The sequence below is a fragment of the Haliaeetus albicilla genome, chromosome 5 (genome assembly GCF_947461875.1).
Source record: "Haliaeetus albicilla chromosome 5, bHalAlb1.1, whole genome shotgun sequence".
In the NCBI taxonomy this organism is placed as follows: Eukaryota; Metazoa; Chordata; class Aves; order Accipitriformes; family Accipitridae; genus Haliaeetus; species Haliaeetus albicilla.
The window spans coordinates 37919498-37938242 of NC_091487.1; the positions used below are offsets into that span (position 1 = coordinate 37919498).

Consider the following 18745-nt stretch of genomic DNA (forward strand, 5'->3'; position numbering starts at 1 on the left):
ATAGCTGAATAAATAAATTTTTTTTTTTTAATGTTTGCAAATATTTACATAAAAACTGAGGCACCAACAACAAAGAACAGTAATACTGGTAGACCCGCTATCCTTTATAGTGGAACCAGTAGAGCCATTCTTGGTGATCACCAACTTCCCAAACAAATTGATACCAGATTTTAAAAAGAAAAGGAACACCTTTGGGTTTGAATTGATTTGCTTTTCAGGAGTTTCACTGTTATCAGTCTCCTAGTTTGAGTTGTCTTAGTATTGGGAAAAGGTTTGCCAAAACAACCCTGCAGAACCGATCCTCCCTGCAACACAGAAGAGATGACATGCTTCTACAGTGCTGCCTTGTGCACATATTTAAGCAGTGACCTTGAGGACAGGGTTGTTATCCCAAGAGGTGAGAAATTAGCTTGAGTATAGTTTCATGGGTCCATGATTTTGTTTGGACAATCTCAAATACTATTTTTCTGTATTAGGAAAAGCCAAAGGGAGATGTGTCATGTTGCGGTCTCAGCACAAAAATGATTCCTTGCATTTTTCTGAGTTCATTTTCCATCTCGAGTCCTAACTTTTAAAGAGGTTTCTAATGATTCATATTTCCAAGGGAAGCGCACTCCAATTGAAGTGAGTTAGGTAGGTAAATAGAAATCTGTCATTTTAAAATGTGACAAATGCCAATTTTATTGGGGAAATACTGACTAACTATATTTCCTAGTGAAAGGATTTAGAAGTAGGATACAGAGGCAGAGACAATGCCACTGAAATTCCAGGATATCTTGAGCCACAAAATTATTTATTTTTTTCCCCCAAATACTGAAGAGAAGAAACTTGGCTATGTCCCCTCCTCTCTTCTTCCCTCTGGGTAATATCAGATCAGACGTGTTTGGAAAACAATCATGCACACATGTATATTTTTTTTCCTGTTTTATTATGGACTATTTATCTGTAACTTGTAGACAATTTTTTTAATGTGCTTTTGTGGAAGAAGCACTTAGGAGAATCTAACTACTGAGTAAGAAGCCTTCCTAAAATGCTATCGCAGTTTTCAAAAAGTGCTAATAAAACTTCATAACACAGTGCACCATTGTGCATTTTGTAAAGGTTGCTTTTTTGTGTGTGTGTGTGTTAGGAAAATTTGCTTCAGAATATCTTAGTTTATAAAAATGTATTGAACACATAAGTGGAAGGATGTTAAAGTTTAAAGCTCTTACTGTCCAACTTTGCAGGTATAGGAGACAGACAAAATATACCCAAGCAATTTTCCTTTGCATAAAATTATTGCACTGTATTAGAGGTATGTTGATATATTACAAATCTCAAAAGCTAACTTCCACTTCCAGTCTGATCAGACTAAAAGATGTTGACTATTAAAACAGTCACTGGTACAGCAGAAAAATACTACCCAGCATTCAGACTGGTGTGCTTAGCTCTACCTGGTTTATTTTGTATGTTTGTTGCATTTTAAGGAAGGCTGAAGCTACTGATGGTTTTGAAATATTATAAATATTTCTGGTAGAAATAGGTTACTGGCTAAATTGCAGGTTAGGCTGAAAAGCGTGCACATGCAATTCAGTATATGAAAATGTCTAAAATGTAATGTTAATATATACCTACAGCTTGTAGTACATATAATTTGCAGCTGTTCATTTTCACTTGTTCTTTCATACATTTTTGAGCCCTGGGTCACAGGGAAGTGAAACTGATGGTGACTTCAGAGGCTGTTTGTTTCAGCAGCTGGGTGTTTTGTTTTCTGGATGATTTCTACTCTTTTTTTACAGCCATTGCAGCTATAGATGATGATAACTGAATTTTGTTCATGAGAATACTTTGAAATCACCAGGGGCACGGTGTTCAGTAAATGGGCCTTAGCTGCACTAAATAATGCTGTCAGTGCCTAGTTTGTTCCTGCTTTCTTAATAGCCTTCTCATTTTGTAAAAATTATTGGTATATTGGTTTGATTGTCAGGCTTCTGTGCAATATCAGCTACTATCCTAATACTCTACAGACCTGTTAAATTGCCTTGGGCAAATTGGGGGGATGGGGCTATATATCCAAATTGCCTGTTACCTTGTACTCAAAATCTATGACTGTTACATACACTGAAATAAAGCTACATGATTATCTAAGCATAGCCATTACAGATAAATATAAAAACCTCATCTGCGTCTGAAATGTGTTCAGTGAGAGGCAGCAGCTACCGTAACACAGCAAGAAAACTTCTCTAACAAGCATTGTGTAAAGCATGCCGTGATCTCTAACATCACTGTAGGCTAGAAGAGATAGAGGATGATAGAGTATGCTGAGTATAAAACAATGTAAGCCATGCAATGCCGTCTGGCGGTGGCGTTAGTAGTTACCCGCCTATAAAGGTTAAATGAATAGACAAGGGGGAGCAAATATTCCTGCAGTCCTCTCTTGCCTGCCTAAAAAGTAAACAGAAAGGCTCCAGTGCTGCGGGTCAGGCAAGGAAGTATGGTTTGCAGGGGAACTGAACAGCGAAGTGTTGATGGGATTTCTAGCACATCCTAAAACTGCTTTCTGCTGCTTCCACGAGGCACCGAGGAGTAGTCTGAACTAACACTGTCCTCCCTCTAAAAATGTTGGCATAGGGTCATGATGTGGGATAAGGTGGAGCTAGGGAGAGTGTTTTAAAAACCATTCAACAAAGTTTTAAATTACAGTAGCCCATTGAGCTGTTCCAGTTTGCATCCAAGACCCAGCGAGTCTCCTGTGACCCACTGCCTTGAAGGCCTGAAGGAATTAATTGGAAGGAATCTGAGGAATTAATGGAATTAATGACATTGAGATTGAGCTGTGCCTTATATGCTATACTTCTCCAGACCTGTGTGTGTATATTACTACAAACAGTCTTTCTGACGGGCTTGTCAAAACATCAAAATCAAATAAAAATGCTGGTACACTAATTATCAGCTTGAAATAGGCCATGAGCCCTAAATAGGCCTTTGTTAGGAGTATTTCATTAGTTTAGTTCATGTTCCTATTTAGTTGTTAGGAAAAAACTAAATATGGACAGGTGTAGAAAAACTAAATAAAATAAACCCCAAATATAGAAAGAATTATTAATATATAATTTGCTGGATAGATATTATATTGTCCTGAGGTGTCTTAGAGTGCTCAGGTGAGTATGAGCCCTTCTAACTCTGTTCTTGAAATCAGGGTAGTGAAGATTTGTGGTAGCTTTAGTCAGTTTGCTTAGTGTCTGAGCATCTGTCTCTACCATCGGGGTAACAATACATTTATTCCATCAGAAGGTAGTGAGATTTAATGTCACAGAGTTTGTGTAGGTCTGGGTAAATTTGAAGTGCTGGATGGAGCACGGTGGGTGCATGGCAGAAGGTCTGAACTTGGCGAACGAAAGGAAGGAGCCTTCAGTCTGCTTTCTGATCTGCTAATGAAAGCTAAGAAGTGCCAACAAACTAAACTAGGTTTTTCATTGAGAAAAAAGTAAGCATAAATTATGACTTCCTTGCAGTCCTATTAAAGAGTAGGAGACATACTCAGCTCTCCTTCCAGCCTGGAGCATGCTGGAGCAGAACTGAAGTTCTGTACTACTTTGCTGATGTTCCAGACAACCCAGTTTCTTCCCCGTCCTTCAAAAACAAACAGATTAAACCAACTAAAAGCCCTGTTGCTGAGAACAACACGCAAGCTAAGAGCGAACTGTGAGTTCATGATTTTACTTTATTTATTCTTTTACAAGACTATTTGGCATTCATTGGAAAACTCCCTTTTAGGCGGTGGTGTTTGCCGCTTTGAGAGTGCAGCAGGTTTGGCTGTAAAAGTTACCTGTGCATTACAGTGATTTCCTGCAAGCTACTCCGCATTGGCTCAGCCAGTATCAGACCAGTCTCTTACTGTGGTACATCACTAGATACGCACAGGAGTAAGCTCAATTCAGAAAGCCATAGTTATGCAGAGGCTGGAGGGCAGGGTGGAGGAGAGGGAAGGTCTGCTGGAAGCTAACCCGGAGCCCTGGGCGACTGGGAGGGTATGAAGGCGGGTGGCAATCCCTCTGGGGGGGTGTCTTACGCACATCTCTGCAAACAGGTCTGTGCAGGCTGCTGGATGTGAAGGCCTTCCAGGCACACAAACCATTCGCACCGGGCAGCACAGCACGAGGGTGTTGCGGCGTGGATTTTGAAGGTTACATTTGCGTTGGCTGCGTTCCTTGCTCACAGAGGATGAGAGGCTAAAGACCTCAGGCTATTGCTGGGTGGTAGCCATTTCAACTTGAAGACATGTAGCTGCCTGAGAACAGCATGCTTTTGTTTTGTTTTGTTTCTTTTTTTCTTCTGGTGGAAGTTTTATTAATTCATTGTGATTATTTTTAAGCAGTTGGCAGAGATGTGAATAGACGCTTTGCTTCTCCAGAAGGCTTATGGCATAGAATTGCATAACTTTGTACTTTTCCTACGCAAAGCAGAATAAATTGGATGTAAATACAGTGGCTAGTCTCTGAAAGATTCCTTGGTCTCTTCCGACTCCTATTTATACCCAGTGAAATCCAGTGACTACAAAATGACCTCTGCTGCTATGAATTGCCTTGCTGAGGGAGGAAAGAGGAGAAGCTTGGGTAGAGATACCGTAGGAAAGCGGGAGCTCGAAGTCCTGTTCTAGGAGCTCTAGTAAGGTTGCAGCTAGCAGCAATGTGTCCTGAGCAACAGGTCTCTAATCTTTTAAAAGGTGCTTGTGAGCCTTCCAGAGAATCGTTACTTTCTTGTTTCTGTGCTGTTAGGCTGTTTAATTGCCCTTTTTTTTTTTTCCCCGGATGTGATGAAAATAGGTACAGATGAAATTCCTCTGAGGCAAGGCCAACAGTTGTTGCTAGATTGCTTTTAAGATTAGGAAGTGTTTCTCAATAGATTTCCAGTGGTTTGTGTGTATATATCTGTTATTCAGGGAATTATGCCAAATTCTGGTGACGTTGTTTGAAATGTGAATTCTAACAGCTCTTGACACAGAGGCCTCTTCTTTGCCTTCAGTCAGGGTTGCTGCTGTGCCTTTGTGTCTGAAAATATCCATCTGCTTCCCTCTAACATGAGCATCACCATTACAGCCTATGCCTCTGTCATGTATAAACGAGATGGCTGTAATGGGTACTTCTTCTTCCAACTGATCTGGATTAGCAGCAGTTGTTAAATGTGGGCACTTGTCTATTGCTTATGCCTCCAGTGAAGGAGCTTCGTGCTGTCTTGGTTAGATACAACCATTTTAGTACAACATGTATAATTACTTTTAAGTATCTTTGTTGGTTAGGCCTTGATTAAACACCAGAAGTGGTGTTTGACTTTGAACATGGGAATTTCATTTATTATATTATATATTATTTTTCTTGTGATGGCTGGGCTCTGTAGAGTACTTGACATTATTTTCATTCTTCCCCACAGAAACCCAAGCTGCTGGGGCCGGTGGCCACTCAGCTTGGGAGTATGTGACACCTCTGGGATGAGTACTGGGTGGGTGTGGTGATTTGCCTGGATTCGAGATGATAAACTGTTGGGTTTTCTCTTCTGTATTTGGTTTGTATAAGCCAAAATAGTTTACATTTTCTAAGAATGAAGATATGTGTATATATTTAATCTCCTATCATAGTAATAGTTGTGATATAAATATGTTTTGTTTGGCCCTGGAGCCCAGAACTGTCTCAATTGTGCAGAGGCTTTTCACTGGAGAAGCCTGCTCTCCTGCGAGGTGAGCCTCTGCGGAGCATCGCTGCAGTGGCCAGCTTTGGGTGCCCAGTAGCTGTGGGGTCTTAAAATTCTCTCTTCAAAACTCTTATTTTATTTAGGAGCTCTCAGTATTGCAGTTCAGACTTTCCCTTTTTCTGTCTGTAACTCCCTGATTTCACTGAAAACGCTCAGTTTTAAAGAAGTTGTCTTTCATGTGAATATTAGGTACAAGTTCTGCTGAGGTTTTTGACAACTTTTGACAGCTTTTGTGGCAAATGGCTACTGATGCTGAAGAAAATCTCCCTGAAGAAACAGGAGTTGAAGAGAAAGCTAATTCAGTGTGTAGTTTAGATGAAGACTGTATATACCCTATTACTATGACAGATGGTGGTAGTTCAGGGTTCTTCCTTGAGCAGACCGATGCCAGTCTCGAAGAGCTGTAACAGGTTCCCAAGGAGAAGGCTGCGGTTTTCACAGCTGTTTGAAGCATGCTGTTTCACCCCAGTTTTCTCACTGTTCCCTTTTTCTGTTTCCAGGACTGCTCCCTGCCCCATCTGGCTTTGTGGTATCGCTTGGTGCCCTTTCCTTTTGCTAGTGCCTTGACAATAGTCACCATTGTTTCGACCCATCTCTGACCGCTTGAATGCCTCATTAAAAGCTCTGTGCTTCTGGGAAACGGTGAGGTGCCTTCTCAGGGACCGGTATGAAGAATGGCTGGGGATCAGTAGAACTTCTTTTCCTTCTCCTCTGGCATGCTGAGTCAGCATCCCAGCCCTGCTGACTGTCACTTGTACTTAGTGTTCTCTAGTGACACTGCTTGAGTACAGTGAAAACCACAAAATACATGGACTAATAAGGGTGGAGTAATTTGGGATTATTGCAAGTGTCCTTGTGCTTGCTCTCCCAGCTCTATAGGAAGCCTTTAATAAGAGTTTTCCTAAATAGCATTCCATGCAAAATGGGGGATTCTGCTCCGTTCTTTTAACAAACAGCTGTTTCATGAGAGTGGGGTTTTTTCACCTCTTGGTACATTCCAGAAGACTTTATACCTTTGCTGGTTACTGATTGATAGTTGTGTGCTGAGGTCCCTTTAATTTTGCAATAAACTAACAAGGAGGCTGAGACCACAAGTTTACAGAAAATGACTTATTTACTCAACTAGATTTACAAGGATGACAAAGTTAGATTTAGTAGTTTCAGTGTGGTCCTAGGAAGGGTAGGAGTACTTGAAAAATTGTACTGCATAAATAACCAAACAAAAAATAGTTTGCTTATTCTTCTGTGTAAAGCAGTCATATTACAGTTCTTAGGACAATTCTCTTCCAGGACCTGCAGGGGCTTTCCGCATATGCAGGAACTGTGCTATTCCCAACAAATGGGGGTCTCGGGAGTTTAGGCACCTTAAATAAGTATTTTTACTTTTCTAATGTGCTTCCAGAAAACTGGCATCTGCTGAAGTCACATCAGTGGAAGGAGATTCTATTTTCACAACAACATGTAAAGATTTCCAGAGAATATAAAACAGCGGTGTTGACTTCTGGATTAAGATTAGATTTAGCAATGACCTAGAACATGTCTAGAACATGAAAACTATTTTCCTCAAATACTTCTTGTTTCCATTGTTTTCCAGGTATCAGCACATACAAAAAATGGGGAAGGGATCAGAAGAGTAGGCATTTTTTTCAAGGTGTCTAAAATTAGGAGCTTCAAAATGTGTTCCCACTGTCTCCTTGTGTTTATCTCCAGGTTTTCTAACTGTAAGGAAAAGGATTCTTCTTGCTGGATATAACACTTCTCATGGTTAGGAGGGGTTATTTTACAATCTAAGGTGGCTATGGTGAAGTAAAAATCTTCCTAAGATTGGGAAATTGTGTGGTCAGTCAATTGTGTAGTATTTTAAGTAGTAGACTTTTTCCCAGAAATGATTTTGAAATTTGAGTCTGAGTGAATTGCTACACTGTTTGTAATTCTGTTGGAATTGGAAGGCTGAGGACTGTCAATTTTCACTTGTTAAATAGCTAGCTTAACCAGTTGCAGGTGAATAGGCTTAAAGGTTAAAGGCAATGGTCCACTGAACTCCATAGGAGATTGCGTGGGGCAAGTTACCAGCGTTGCTGAGCTGTCTAGCTGACCTTTTCATCTTTTTTTTCCTCTTAGCAGTGGAGGGTGTTTTCCATTCATGCATAGTCACTGGCCGAAGAAGCACTACACTCTTCAGTCATCACAAGATAGAAACAGAAAGCAATAACACAACCTTCTTACCTATCGTGCATGTCAGGACACAGTTGTGTGTGGAGATGCGTAATGTTTTTTGTGACTCTCAGTGCCTTAGTGGTAATGAAAATACCTCTGGTAACAAAAATATTTTGTTCCATTAGTTGATGGTGGAAATAGGACCTCCTCTTAAAATACTGGGTATTTTATAAAATATGATGTGTTTTAAAATACTATGTATTTTAATATGATAACATTAAAATATCATGTAGCAACATTCTCACTGTTGAGTGTTCTGCTAGGAGATTATTAGTGAACTCATGATTGGCATTGAAACTCTTAAGTGGAAGCTATGCTTGGCTGGTAATGATGTCCAGTATCTGACAAAAGGAACCACAACAGAGGCATTTTTCCTTACCTACTTAGACTGAGGACTTGGCAGGTCTCCTGTACTAAACAGGGTAAATCTAATCTGTACTTTAATGGCAAATCTCCAATGAAAAGTTGAGGAAGTGTTATTGCTAATTCAGTGCAAGGCACTCTTTCTAGTAAGTCTGCTTGGACTTGTGACCCCAGCCTGTTTCCAGGTGCTGTTTAGCAGTGAGAGGTGGTTTCTTTCAAGTGTGGCGCCTAGCAGACCAAAAGGAGGTACTCTAACCTTCTTCTTCATAATGTTGGTGGTTTGTAACATATGGAATCATTAAGATCAGAACTAGCGTTATTTTCTGTGCATGCACATATGAATCAATGTGTGAGACTCAGCTGATTCTGTCCATGCACAAATGTGGTTACTCATCAGAAAGTAACACAGCTGTTGCACTCCACACCTCCTTTGTCTACCTGTATATTCTCTCCAAATCACATTCAGGCTTAACTGTTTCCTCAGACACCTATTTGTAACCCTCTGAATATATTAAACCATTTCAAATGGTAGCAGAATGGAGTGCAAGCATGTCTTTCAGGTTGGTGAAGGAGACCTTAGGGAGAAATTAATATATTCTTTAGATGTGACACTGGAATCAAGTGGTATCAACATTCAGGGCTTCAAGTTGAATGTCTGTAGGATCGGGGACTGCTGAAAACATAGGGTCTTGTTTGAATGGCACTATTCACTGCTGAAGTATTTGTGACCAAAGTTTTATCTAGAAGAAGTAAAAGAAGTCTTAGCACTTTCCAGTAAGGGCATGTGATTGGAGTTTTGAAGATAGATGTGTGTATTCAGATGAGTTCTCTAAATCTGAGTGCCTTAACTTTTTTCTTCGGAACTGGAGCTAAGTAAGGGCCAGCTTTTTTCCTTTGTTAGCAACCTGTTGCTTGTTTGAGCCAGTGAGAGTCTGGAGCACCCTGCACACCTGCAGAGTGAGGTTCAAACTGTATTGTGGTAGGTGCACAAAGATGAATATTGGTTGTTTGATAATAGAAGTACGTATACCCAATGGAAGAATTTTGCAGTAAGTGAAGCTGCAGAAGTGTGACAGGGAATTTGATGTCAAATTTAGTGCTTAGCTAACAGCCTCTTGGCTTGTACTTATGGGAGAAACAAATCTGTGTTGGCTCTGCAGGCTTGCAGAAATGAAGAATAATTTTCAGTTAATTCCAAAATAAGCATTCTGTACATGCACATGGCTTCGTCTCAGAGGAAGTGTGCTTACTCAAGATAGTATTTAAACGTGTATTTAAGCAAATGTTTAACTATCAGTGAAGTCATGGAACTAAGAATACACTTAATTCCCATCCTCAGAGCAAGCCAGAGAGGAACATTTGTTTGGGTAGGACTCTGCGTTTTTAAACTGACTTTTTAAACAGTGTAACAGTGTGTCTAGGATATTGTTAGTATTGAATAGTTATTGAAGGGCACATCAGAAGTTGGAATCTAAGTACAGAGACGTAGCTTGAGTTAAACATAAAGGGTGAAGAAGATTTACAGTCCTATAGCAAACAGTGCTGTGGAGTTCCTAGTTAAAGAGGAGGCCAAAAAAGCTGAAAGATTAAAAAAATGCAGTTGCATTATTCTTGTTGTTCATTTTTTTGATTTTTGAAGCCTTTAAAGTTAGTTTCCTTTGAAGGAGAACAGTATGGAATATGGTGTGCTTAGGTCTTTTTTTCATTAAAAAAGATCCTTAAACACGGTAGCTTTTCTTTAAAATGTGGTGTATGAATAATAAAACACGTGATGGCACAGTACAAAGATTATCTTGGCACAGGTCTGGGACAACGGCATTGCTTACAGAGCATTCGACGCTTCTGAATAATGTGATCATTGCAAAAGTGTGCCAATGAAAACTTCGTACCCCACCAGTACATGTGGGTTTGTAAGTTTGTTAGTGTGTTCTGTTTCAGCACATTTTCTAGTACTGGATTGAGGAAAAGCTTCAGTGTTGTGCCATATTGTTGGTGTATCTTATGCCTGATTGCCAGAAGAGCCTCAATGGACAAGTGAGGCTGTGGGTTTTGTGGCACAGTGAAAACAAAGTGAAAACAGTATTAAGAAGGAAAGGTCTTGCATCCTGTTCCTTATCCCTCCTGACTCTTGGCTGCCCACTCCTTTCATTTGCTTTGAACCAGTTTTGGTTTCATCCTATCACAAAGATGAACTCACTCACTAAAATGGAAGATAAGTACCCTGGTGAGAAGAAGGGAAACGGTGACTTTTTTCTTCTTCGTTATTAAATTGAATCTTACCTTGTAATCTGATGAACAAGACAGCCAGCAGTGGCTGCAAGGGGTTGTGTGTGCCAGGCCCATTCCTGTCTGCTTTTGGGCACTTATAGGTGCATGCAGCAGCTCTGGGGGAAACAGCAGAGGGGGGTGATGCATTTCTTGTATATTTGCTGTTGGCAGTATTGCAAGTTGTACCTTAAGAACCTTAGCCTAGGTGTAAGACCAAACAAGGCTGTTAACTACCATGTCTGTGTTTACTGCTGTGGTCATAAATGCCTAGTCCCAAAAGGTGCAGCTGATGGTTAAGCTGGGCAGGGTGGTGGTAGGCAGCTGAAGTTTGTCCAGAGCTTGTAGTCAGTAGCAGAAGAGCATTAGGGACATCACTATGGGGCTCTGAGGGTCTTGAACTCCTGTTGAGTAGATGAAGATTTGACTCACAACCTTCTCAATTTACTCCTGTTGATACAGTCTGTAAAGCTCTCAGGCACCACCGTGCCTGTTTACAATCACAGAGATGGGTGGGCTGATGTGAGCAGGAGGAAGAGCTGTGGTCTTGGTGAAGTTCTTGGACTCCATCACATTGTTGGTAGCTCATGTCATGCTGCCTGAAGAAGACGCGATGCCCTGCAGCACCACCACTGCAATTACGACTCTGTGATCTGATACAGCTTATGTGGGATCTTGAAATAGAAAATGGAGTGTCACATCATACTACTGAAAAGTGTTAGAAAGCAGGAGGAAGCCATGATCAGAGGGAGGGAGGAGCAGAGAAATTCCTCTTCCTTTTAGCAATGGCAAGCTATTAATTTATTCCAGTAGCATCATGAAACCGCATCCACAGACTACTGTGTAGCATTCCTTTCTTCCTTCCTCCTGTGTCAAATACAGCTGAAGACAGGCCATTAATTTCAAAGAGAGTTTGTTTGGAGTGGACTCTGTTCTCAGTGCAAGTAGAAGGATCATTTTGGTTCTTTTAAAAAAAAAAGTAATTTCTGAAGTTTTTGTCAGTCTGCGTCATAGAGACCAATTGTAGTTGCGGAAACTGCAACTGCTTAAAGATCCAAAGCATTAGGAGATAACTGTGTTTAAACCTATGCTTTTCTTACTATGGTGTTGGCAGTGTTTGCCTTAATGCTTTCTGTTATTAGAAAACAGTACATTTCCAAGGTGCAAGAAACTGTTCATCGCTTGCAAGCAAGACCATTGCTCATGCTGTCAGAGGAGAGCACTGTGTGGGTACTACAGTCTGTTGTTTATCAGAATCTTGTGAGCCTGAAAGACACTGAAAAATCCTCTTGTGTAGACATAGCCCTGTAAAATGTAGTACTCTTGTGCTTCAGATTGGTGGGCACCTTTCTCCATGGCACTGTGTTTCAGCCAAAGGAAGAAGGTGTGTAAATTGTGTGGAAATTACTAGGAAAACAGATTTCCTATTTGCCTATGAAGAAAAAGATGCTTTTTCTAGGGAGCATCAAATTATTCATTGAAGAATGAAGCTCTTCAGAAGAGTAGTTTCGTTTTAGGTGGCTGTATGTATCAACATACTGTTGTTTAGTATTTTGTCTTTTTAACAATATCGTTTTTCCTGCACTTCTTGTGATTATCTCTTTCGGTTTCTGCAGGTAGTTCAAAATTTTCTGAGTGTTGAATCTGCTGAAGGTCAGAGTAGAGGGTTGCCTGGACGCTGTGCCTGGAGGATTCCAGTCCTTGCCTGGTCTGCTCTCTTCCTTCCAGTAGCTATAAAAATTCATTTCCCTTCCCCCTCTCCCTGTCTGTTTGCAGGTTATCTTGACGAATCAGATTACCACATCGTTGAGCAATGGCCCCGCGATCCAGGCAGACCTGGTGTCTCCAGCTGATGATTTGTCCCTGTCTGAAGGTAAGAGATCCCTTCTATCAGAACTGAAACTCTACACTGACACAAATCCACATTGTAATTTGCAGTCTTCTCTTGATATACTGGGGTCTTTGAGAGTCGGGTTATCAAGCCTAACATAAAACAGTCAGGGGCCAAAATTATTTTTCGGTTTCTTTGAAAATCCGTGTATAAAAAAAGAAAGTAAATGTATTAGCTAAAAGGATCTGACATGTTCTGATGGCTGCGAATGAATTTCGAAGCCATGTTCAGTTCTATGACATGTTCCTCAGCATTGTACTTCCATTCACATGCATTTAGAGCATTATTTTCTCAGTCTTCTGAAGCTGCTGCTAGAGTTAATACACAGGCTAGGCTACACGTTTGATCTTATCTAATGGTTATCAGTAATTCCAAAGAGAAGCAGCTGTGGAAAATGAAGGAGAGCAAATACTCTGTCCTGTCCCTTGCATTATGCTTGTCTGGTTTCCAAGTACAGTGCCTCAAACTGCAGCTTTCAATATTGTGTGAATGTAATATGAGGTTTTGTGTGATGCAGTATACTACTTTACATCTTCATGTTTCTTTTTTCTGCACAGAATTAGAGACAAGCACACATTTTTGGGGTAATAGCGAGGACTTACTGTGCTAAGAAAAAAAAGATAGTTCTGAATCAAGGTTTGCAAAGTTATATAATAATCTCAGCTTTTCCCCCTTGCAAAGAATAGAGTACCCTGAGTCAGGGACAGATGTAGAGAAGTTTTCTATTCAGAGTTCAGTTCATGCATAGACCTAAATGTATGATGTTAAGCAATGCTCATCTTCCCTGCAAAGGCATGATAATTACATGTAGACTTCCCACTTTGTATGATATGGGTATTACCCCTCTTTCTCTCCTTGTTGCACTTTCTGGTGGTTCTGATCAGCTTATCTTTGTTCTGGTTGATGACAAGCAGCCCTCTCAAGCTTGTCTGACTTAACACAAGAACAGCTTGGTGGCAAAACCAGCGAAGCAGTGGTTAAAACTGATGTTACTTCTGCAGCTCATTTCAATGGACAAGAGGAAGAGGCTGAAGAAATATTAAACAGAATGTCAAAGAGTAGCAAATAACTTCAGTGTAATGCCTGAACAGTGATTGATGTGTTTACTTCATAATTTTGTCAATAGGAGCTTGGGCAAAGCATGACCCATTAAATCATTTTGGAATTGTGCTTGTGGCTTTTGTTGGCTCTATCCATTGCCAAAGTATCTCTGAAGTTCATTGCTTGAATATCACTCCCTACCTCTGTTAGAGTTGAAATTTGGTAACTAGATTTGGAAGAAGGCGGCATCATTTTTCATCTTTATGATTTCCTTCTTGGCATGAAGTTGTTGCACGTTGTCTCATTAAATGCTCTTGATTGCAGTACTTGTGCTTTTCTTTGTCCTTTAGAATTGCTCTGTATGAGCTTCCTCTGAAAAGAAAGGCATAGCTGAATCTGAAGTGGAAGTAATAACAAAGTATGTTCTCAGTAAAACTTATTTTGTTCTTATGGTTAAAATATTTGAAGAGGCTTTGGAAAAAGCATGGAATAGTTGTAATCTTTCTAAATTTTCCTGGAAATATGAAAGACTCTCAGGGCTGTTTATGAGCCATAGTTCAATAGTCTTCTGAAATCAGGACTATGTAAGAGATGGTATAATGATTTTTGTAGCAGTTACAGCTTATTAATGAAGCTGTCGTGTTGTGTCCAAACTCTCTATCACCATTATTTTTCACCTTTTAACCCAAGAATGAGTTAAAATGTCTTGGTGCTCTGTGTGTGTGTTGTTTTCCTTTGTTTCTCTTATTTCTTGTTTTTAATTAGGGGTCTGAAGTGGCAAAATATGCCAGCATGACACTTGTTGAAAATGGAAACCTTTGTTTAGCCTCAGAACAAGAACAGCACAGACAGCAGCAGTGCAAGCACCTTCATTACTTCAAGTTTTATCAAAGGATGCAGGGGTGATAAACCTTCCTTCTCTCCCTTCCTTCCCTCTTCTGTCGCCTAATGTTGGCAGATGTGGTATTTACATGCTGTGTTGTGTAATGGGAGAGCACAGTGCATCTCCATACTATGTGGTTGTCTCTTGTCTTATCCATAGTATGTCTGCTTCTGGATTTCCAGTTTGCTTCAGTTTTAACCTGTGCTGTCTACCTGTGAGAAAAAGTGGAATTTCAGGCCCATTCAGAATTTGATTTCCATTCTTATGTTGCTATCGGAAGATACAGGCGTGGCCAGTGTTTTTCTTTTTTAACATTGAGGTTTTGACCTGTCCTGAGTAAGTCACCCCATTTCATGTTAGCTATTGAACAGCGTGAAAGTACCAATACTTTAATCTTCTGACAATCTTGGACATTTAAGAATCCTTAATAAATTAGTCTTCCAGGATTAGTGTGATATGAATAATATTTATTCCTATTTTACAACTGTGGAATTTGTAGGAAGGAGTAGTTAGGTGAGTAGCCCAAGTGCACAAAGTCGATGTTGCAGAGGCGGGAATGGAGGCCAGATTCATGACTGGGTTTTTACCTCATTCTTCCTTTTCATTCATCACCAGCTAAAGCTGAGTTTGAACCAGTGACCTAGATGTGAAAGGACCCATAACACATTATTAGTCCTGTAAGCAACTCAGACCCCTTGGTTTGTATATGTCTAATATGTTGCTTTAATCGTATCTGAAATCAGAGTCCCGTCACTGTAAGTGGTTTGCTAAAAGAGTAATCTTTCCATAGAGGAAGAAATGAAAATTTCAAACTGAATGTGTTATTAGAAAAAAGTAGAATGTTACAGTGGCTTTTGTTTTTACTTATGATTGTGCTTTAGAAGGGAACTGCTTGGGTTATGTGTTAGATTAGGCAAGAAACCAAGGAAGCAGTTCATCTGATGTGTGACAAAGTTAATCTGATGAACAAGCTGAAAGGACATTGTCAAGCTGTTTCAGGCTCAAAGCTTGTCTTGTGTAAAATTGTAATCCAGTGCATGAAAACTTGTCCCCTAAAAATGTTAGATTTTTATGAGAACTTTAAAGGCTTTATAAAAGCAGCACTGACTGTAAAATCCCACCACTTACGTAGCAAAGTAAGAACTCTTGAACTCTGTACTTGTAGGTACTTCTTGTAGGAAATGGTTATGTTCAGCTAAATTCCCAGATCTGTGCATGCTTCTGCTTCAAGACAGAAAACAAAATGCTTAGTTTGCTACAAATTAAAGTGATAAATAGAATAAAAAAGTTTCTGTACCTGTGGGCTGAGTTCTTGCACTCGTTTGGCCTTTACATACTTCCCAGATTATCGTCTGAAGGAGTTCAGTAAGACTAATAATGTTTTTCTGCAGCTCTAAAATTCTCAGGCACATAAGGCTGTCACTTCTTCCCTAGGAAGCAAACTCGGTTTTTATTTGTAGCCATGCCATTCTTATGTAGCCTTCTCGCAACCCCTGTCATTGTAGGGAATAGACTGGAACATGTTGTGAATACTGCTATTTCACTTTCATCCTTGCTTTATGGAATAGCCTTGTTTAGCTGTTCCAGTCAAAGACAACTTTGAGAAGCCTTAAGGTTACTTTAGATTGCAGAAATGGTCAGACGAGCCTGGGACTATCACTAAACTTCAAAATGTGGCCTGAAGAATTAATGCTTTATTATTTAAATGTGTAAAAATTACTCCTTACCCCAATTAAAATAATCTCCTTAATAAAGGGAAAAAAAAAAGTATTTAAGCTGCATTGGGTTAAGTGAACAGTAGAAATGGAGTTCAAACATCCGCAACAACACAACAAAATATTTTGTGTGACTTTTGATATCTTTAAACAAGCTATCTGTGGCTGTGACTGTACTGGTTTTATTTTTGCAAAGTTCACATGATAGGATTTTACCTAATATAGAGGAATGTTAGAAATGAATTCTAAGCCTGTGTGTTTGAGTGCTAGCTGGAAGGTGAAATTTGTGTGTTTCACAAGTGTTAGTCTTGGAAAACTCAGGTTAAGCAAACTTAACGCAAATTGTACTATGCTGCAAAGAGATAGGACAGCATGACCTACTCGAGGTCCCTTCTAGTCCACCAGTGCCTATCCTATTAATATATCTGCCAGCTGCAAGTTCTAACTTCCTCTTGCAAACATCAAAGCCAAACTCCATCTTCCTTGGAAAAAGCTCAGGGGCATGTTGGTATGAACAAGAACAGCATCGCCCTCCCAGCGTGCACAAAGCGTCAGGCAAAAAAAAGGAATGCTGCCTTGGGCTTCTTCAGTCTCAGCCAGCACTTTCAAATATTTGTTTGGAAAAGTCAGAATTATTTTGTGTTTAAAATTATCTGTAAACTTGTGCTAGCTCTGGGGAGGCCAACGTTCAATCTTCTGCCATTTGTGTTCAATGAGCGGTTTGTCATAGCATTGTGTATTTTTAGTGCACGGTGTGAGCAATGAGTTTAGTCTGACCTTTTCATCTTTGTTGCTGTGATCTTGAATTCTTTTAAGCTGTTGAGCAGAAGTAGGCTTTTGTGTTGTAGAGACTGGAGAAAACTAAGCTACCATAATATCTCCTACCCACAGGATTTTCCGACTTTAGTTTAGGGGCAGAAGATTTGAAGCCGGAATCTTTGGCTTCTTTTCTTTGCTTTGCCCTTGATGTCCTGTCAGATTCTGGTTAAATCATTTTACTCTTCAAGCCTCAGTTTACCATTTTTTTAATATGGGGATATATTTTTATTTTGCAACTTTTTTTTCTTTCTTAATATTTCAAGATATTCCTATGGGGAAAATAATGAGTTGACCTGCTGTTCACCCCAGAGTAAGGCCAGTTCTGCAGTTTATTACTTCTCTCCCTTCAAATCCCTTTTTTCAGTCCTGGTGCTGAATGGAGAGAAAACACTGAAGGAATTACCAAGAGAACTGAGGGGCCCCCAGAGATCAGAGGCTGTTGGTTGGTTTTGGTTTGTTTATTTATTGATTTATGTATACACTTATGCTTAAGGTTGGATGTGCAGGTGACTTAATAAAAATAAAAAAGAATATTCTGTGAGTACCCAAACATACCTGTTTGGCAGGAAGTGTGAACTTCTGAATGAAGCAGCTGTTAAACAAGTTTCTAAAAGAATTCCTCCTTGTAGTTTTAAAGCTAATGCAGAATAATGCATGTCCTAGTGAAGTGTTCCAGCATGATATGAATTTAAATAGATTAGGAAGTATCATAACACTTTGGCATGTTTTAGACCTTTAGTATTTTAGCTGAATGCTCTGTAAACCTATTACAGGCTGGTTTACACAATTTTGCTTGAAAGAAGAGATAGTTTGTCTTGGATCATTGAAACTGTGCTGTTAATTATAATAGGTTTTTAAATAAGGGCAATTCATAAATCAATATCCTATCTTTTTAATATGAATCTACTCTGACATTCTGAGACCCAAATATTTGGGAATAGTTACTAAAACTTTTTTTTTTGTTACTATTATGGAATAATCTGTATGGAGATTACTGGGCCTGTTTATGAAACTCAAGAAACTTACAGTTATGAAACTGTAAGAAAGATCTTTTGATTGTCACCCCTTATGTAGACCCTGTGAAGGTTAGTGAATTTTAGATGTGCGGAAAGGCAATGAGTACACATAACACTAGTGGTATTGCCAGATTATTTGAAAGGTGAATTCCAGCAATTAGTCCACGTCTATGCATACTGAAGAGTAAATTTCCCAACTGAGACTGGTGTGCAGGTGTGAACCCTGAAGACTAAAACGTATCCCTGAAAAGGCAGTGGAGTTCTTTTCTTGTTTTATGGCTTATCAAGATAGTGAAGTGCTACAATATATCTTTTGCCCTCTACAGTGATGATGATAACAGGGAAGTGTAGTGAAATTTGCCTCTCTTTTTACTTTGATATGAGTTGCTACTTCTCACCTCATGGGTTGGTTGCCACTCAGGCCCAAGACCAACAACCCTCCCATGATGGGGCAGGAGAGATCAGTGAGCCACAGGATTGTGCTTCCAGGTCTGAGCCCTGGGTATCTCTGACTTTAGCATAGGAGTTGATAAGAGTTACTCAGCTCACTGGTTCCCATTCACATGAGCTGTAATGGAACAGCTGGAGTTGTTTCTAATTCTTTATTTTACTGCTGGACTTCATGTCTTAGCTGTCTTTTAAGAAACTACCCCAGCATCGACCCTGTAATCCCCTTCACCAGCTAACTGTGGGAAGCCTTTTGTTCCTTCAGTCTGTTCTGTCTTTGAGTTACTTTTCCAGCTTCAGACCCTTCACAAGAAAGATTGTTAGGCCCACATACACTGAAAGGTGAAAAAGGAGCTCATCT

The 18745-nt window shown here is 39.8% G+C and overlaps 1 protein-coding gene across 14 annotated transcripts in view; it reads left to right on the forward strand.

Moving 5' to 3' along the window:
* The window catches only part of RAD51B (RAD51 paralog B), a 498432-nt gene that overhangs the window by 214296 nt on the left and 265391 nt on the right, over positions 1-18745 (forward strand). For all 14 annotated transcript variants that reach the window (XR_011324790.1, XR_011324792.1, XM_069784185.1 and 11 more), the window contains exon 8: positions 12349-12445. Coding sequence is in view for 12 of the 14 variants with exons in the window: in XM_069784185.1 (XP_069640286.1) it covers positions 12349-12445 (97 nt within the window). In the remaining 2 variants the exon portion in view is untranslated. The remainder of the gene's footprint in view (positions 1-12348; positions 12446-18745) is intronic.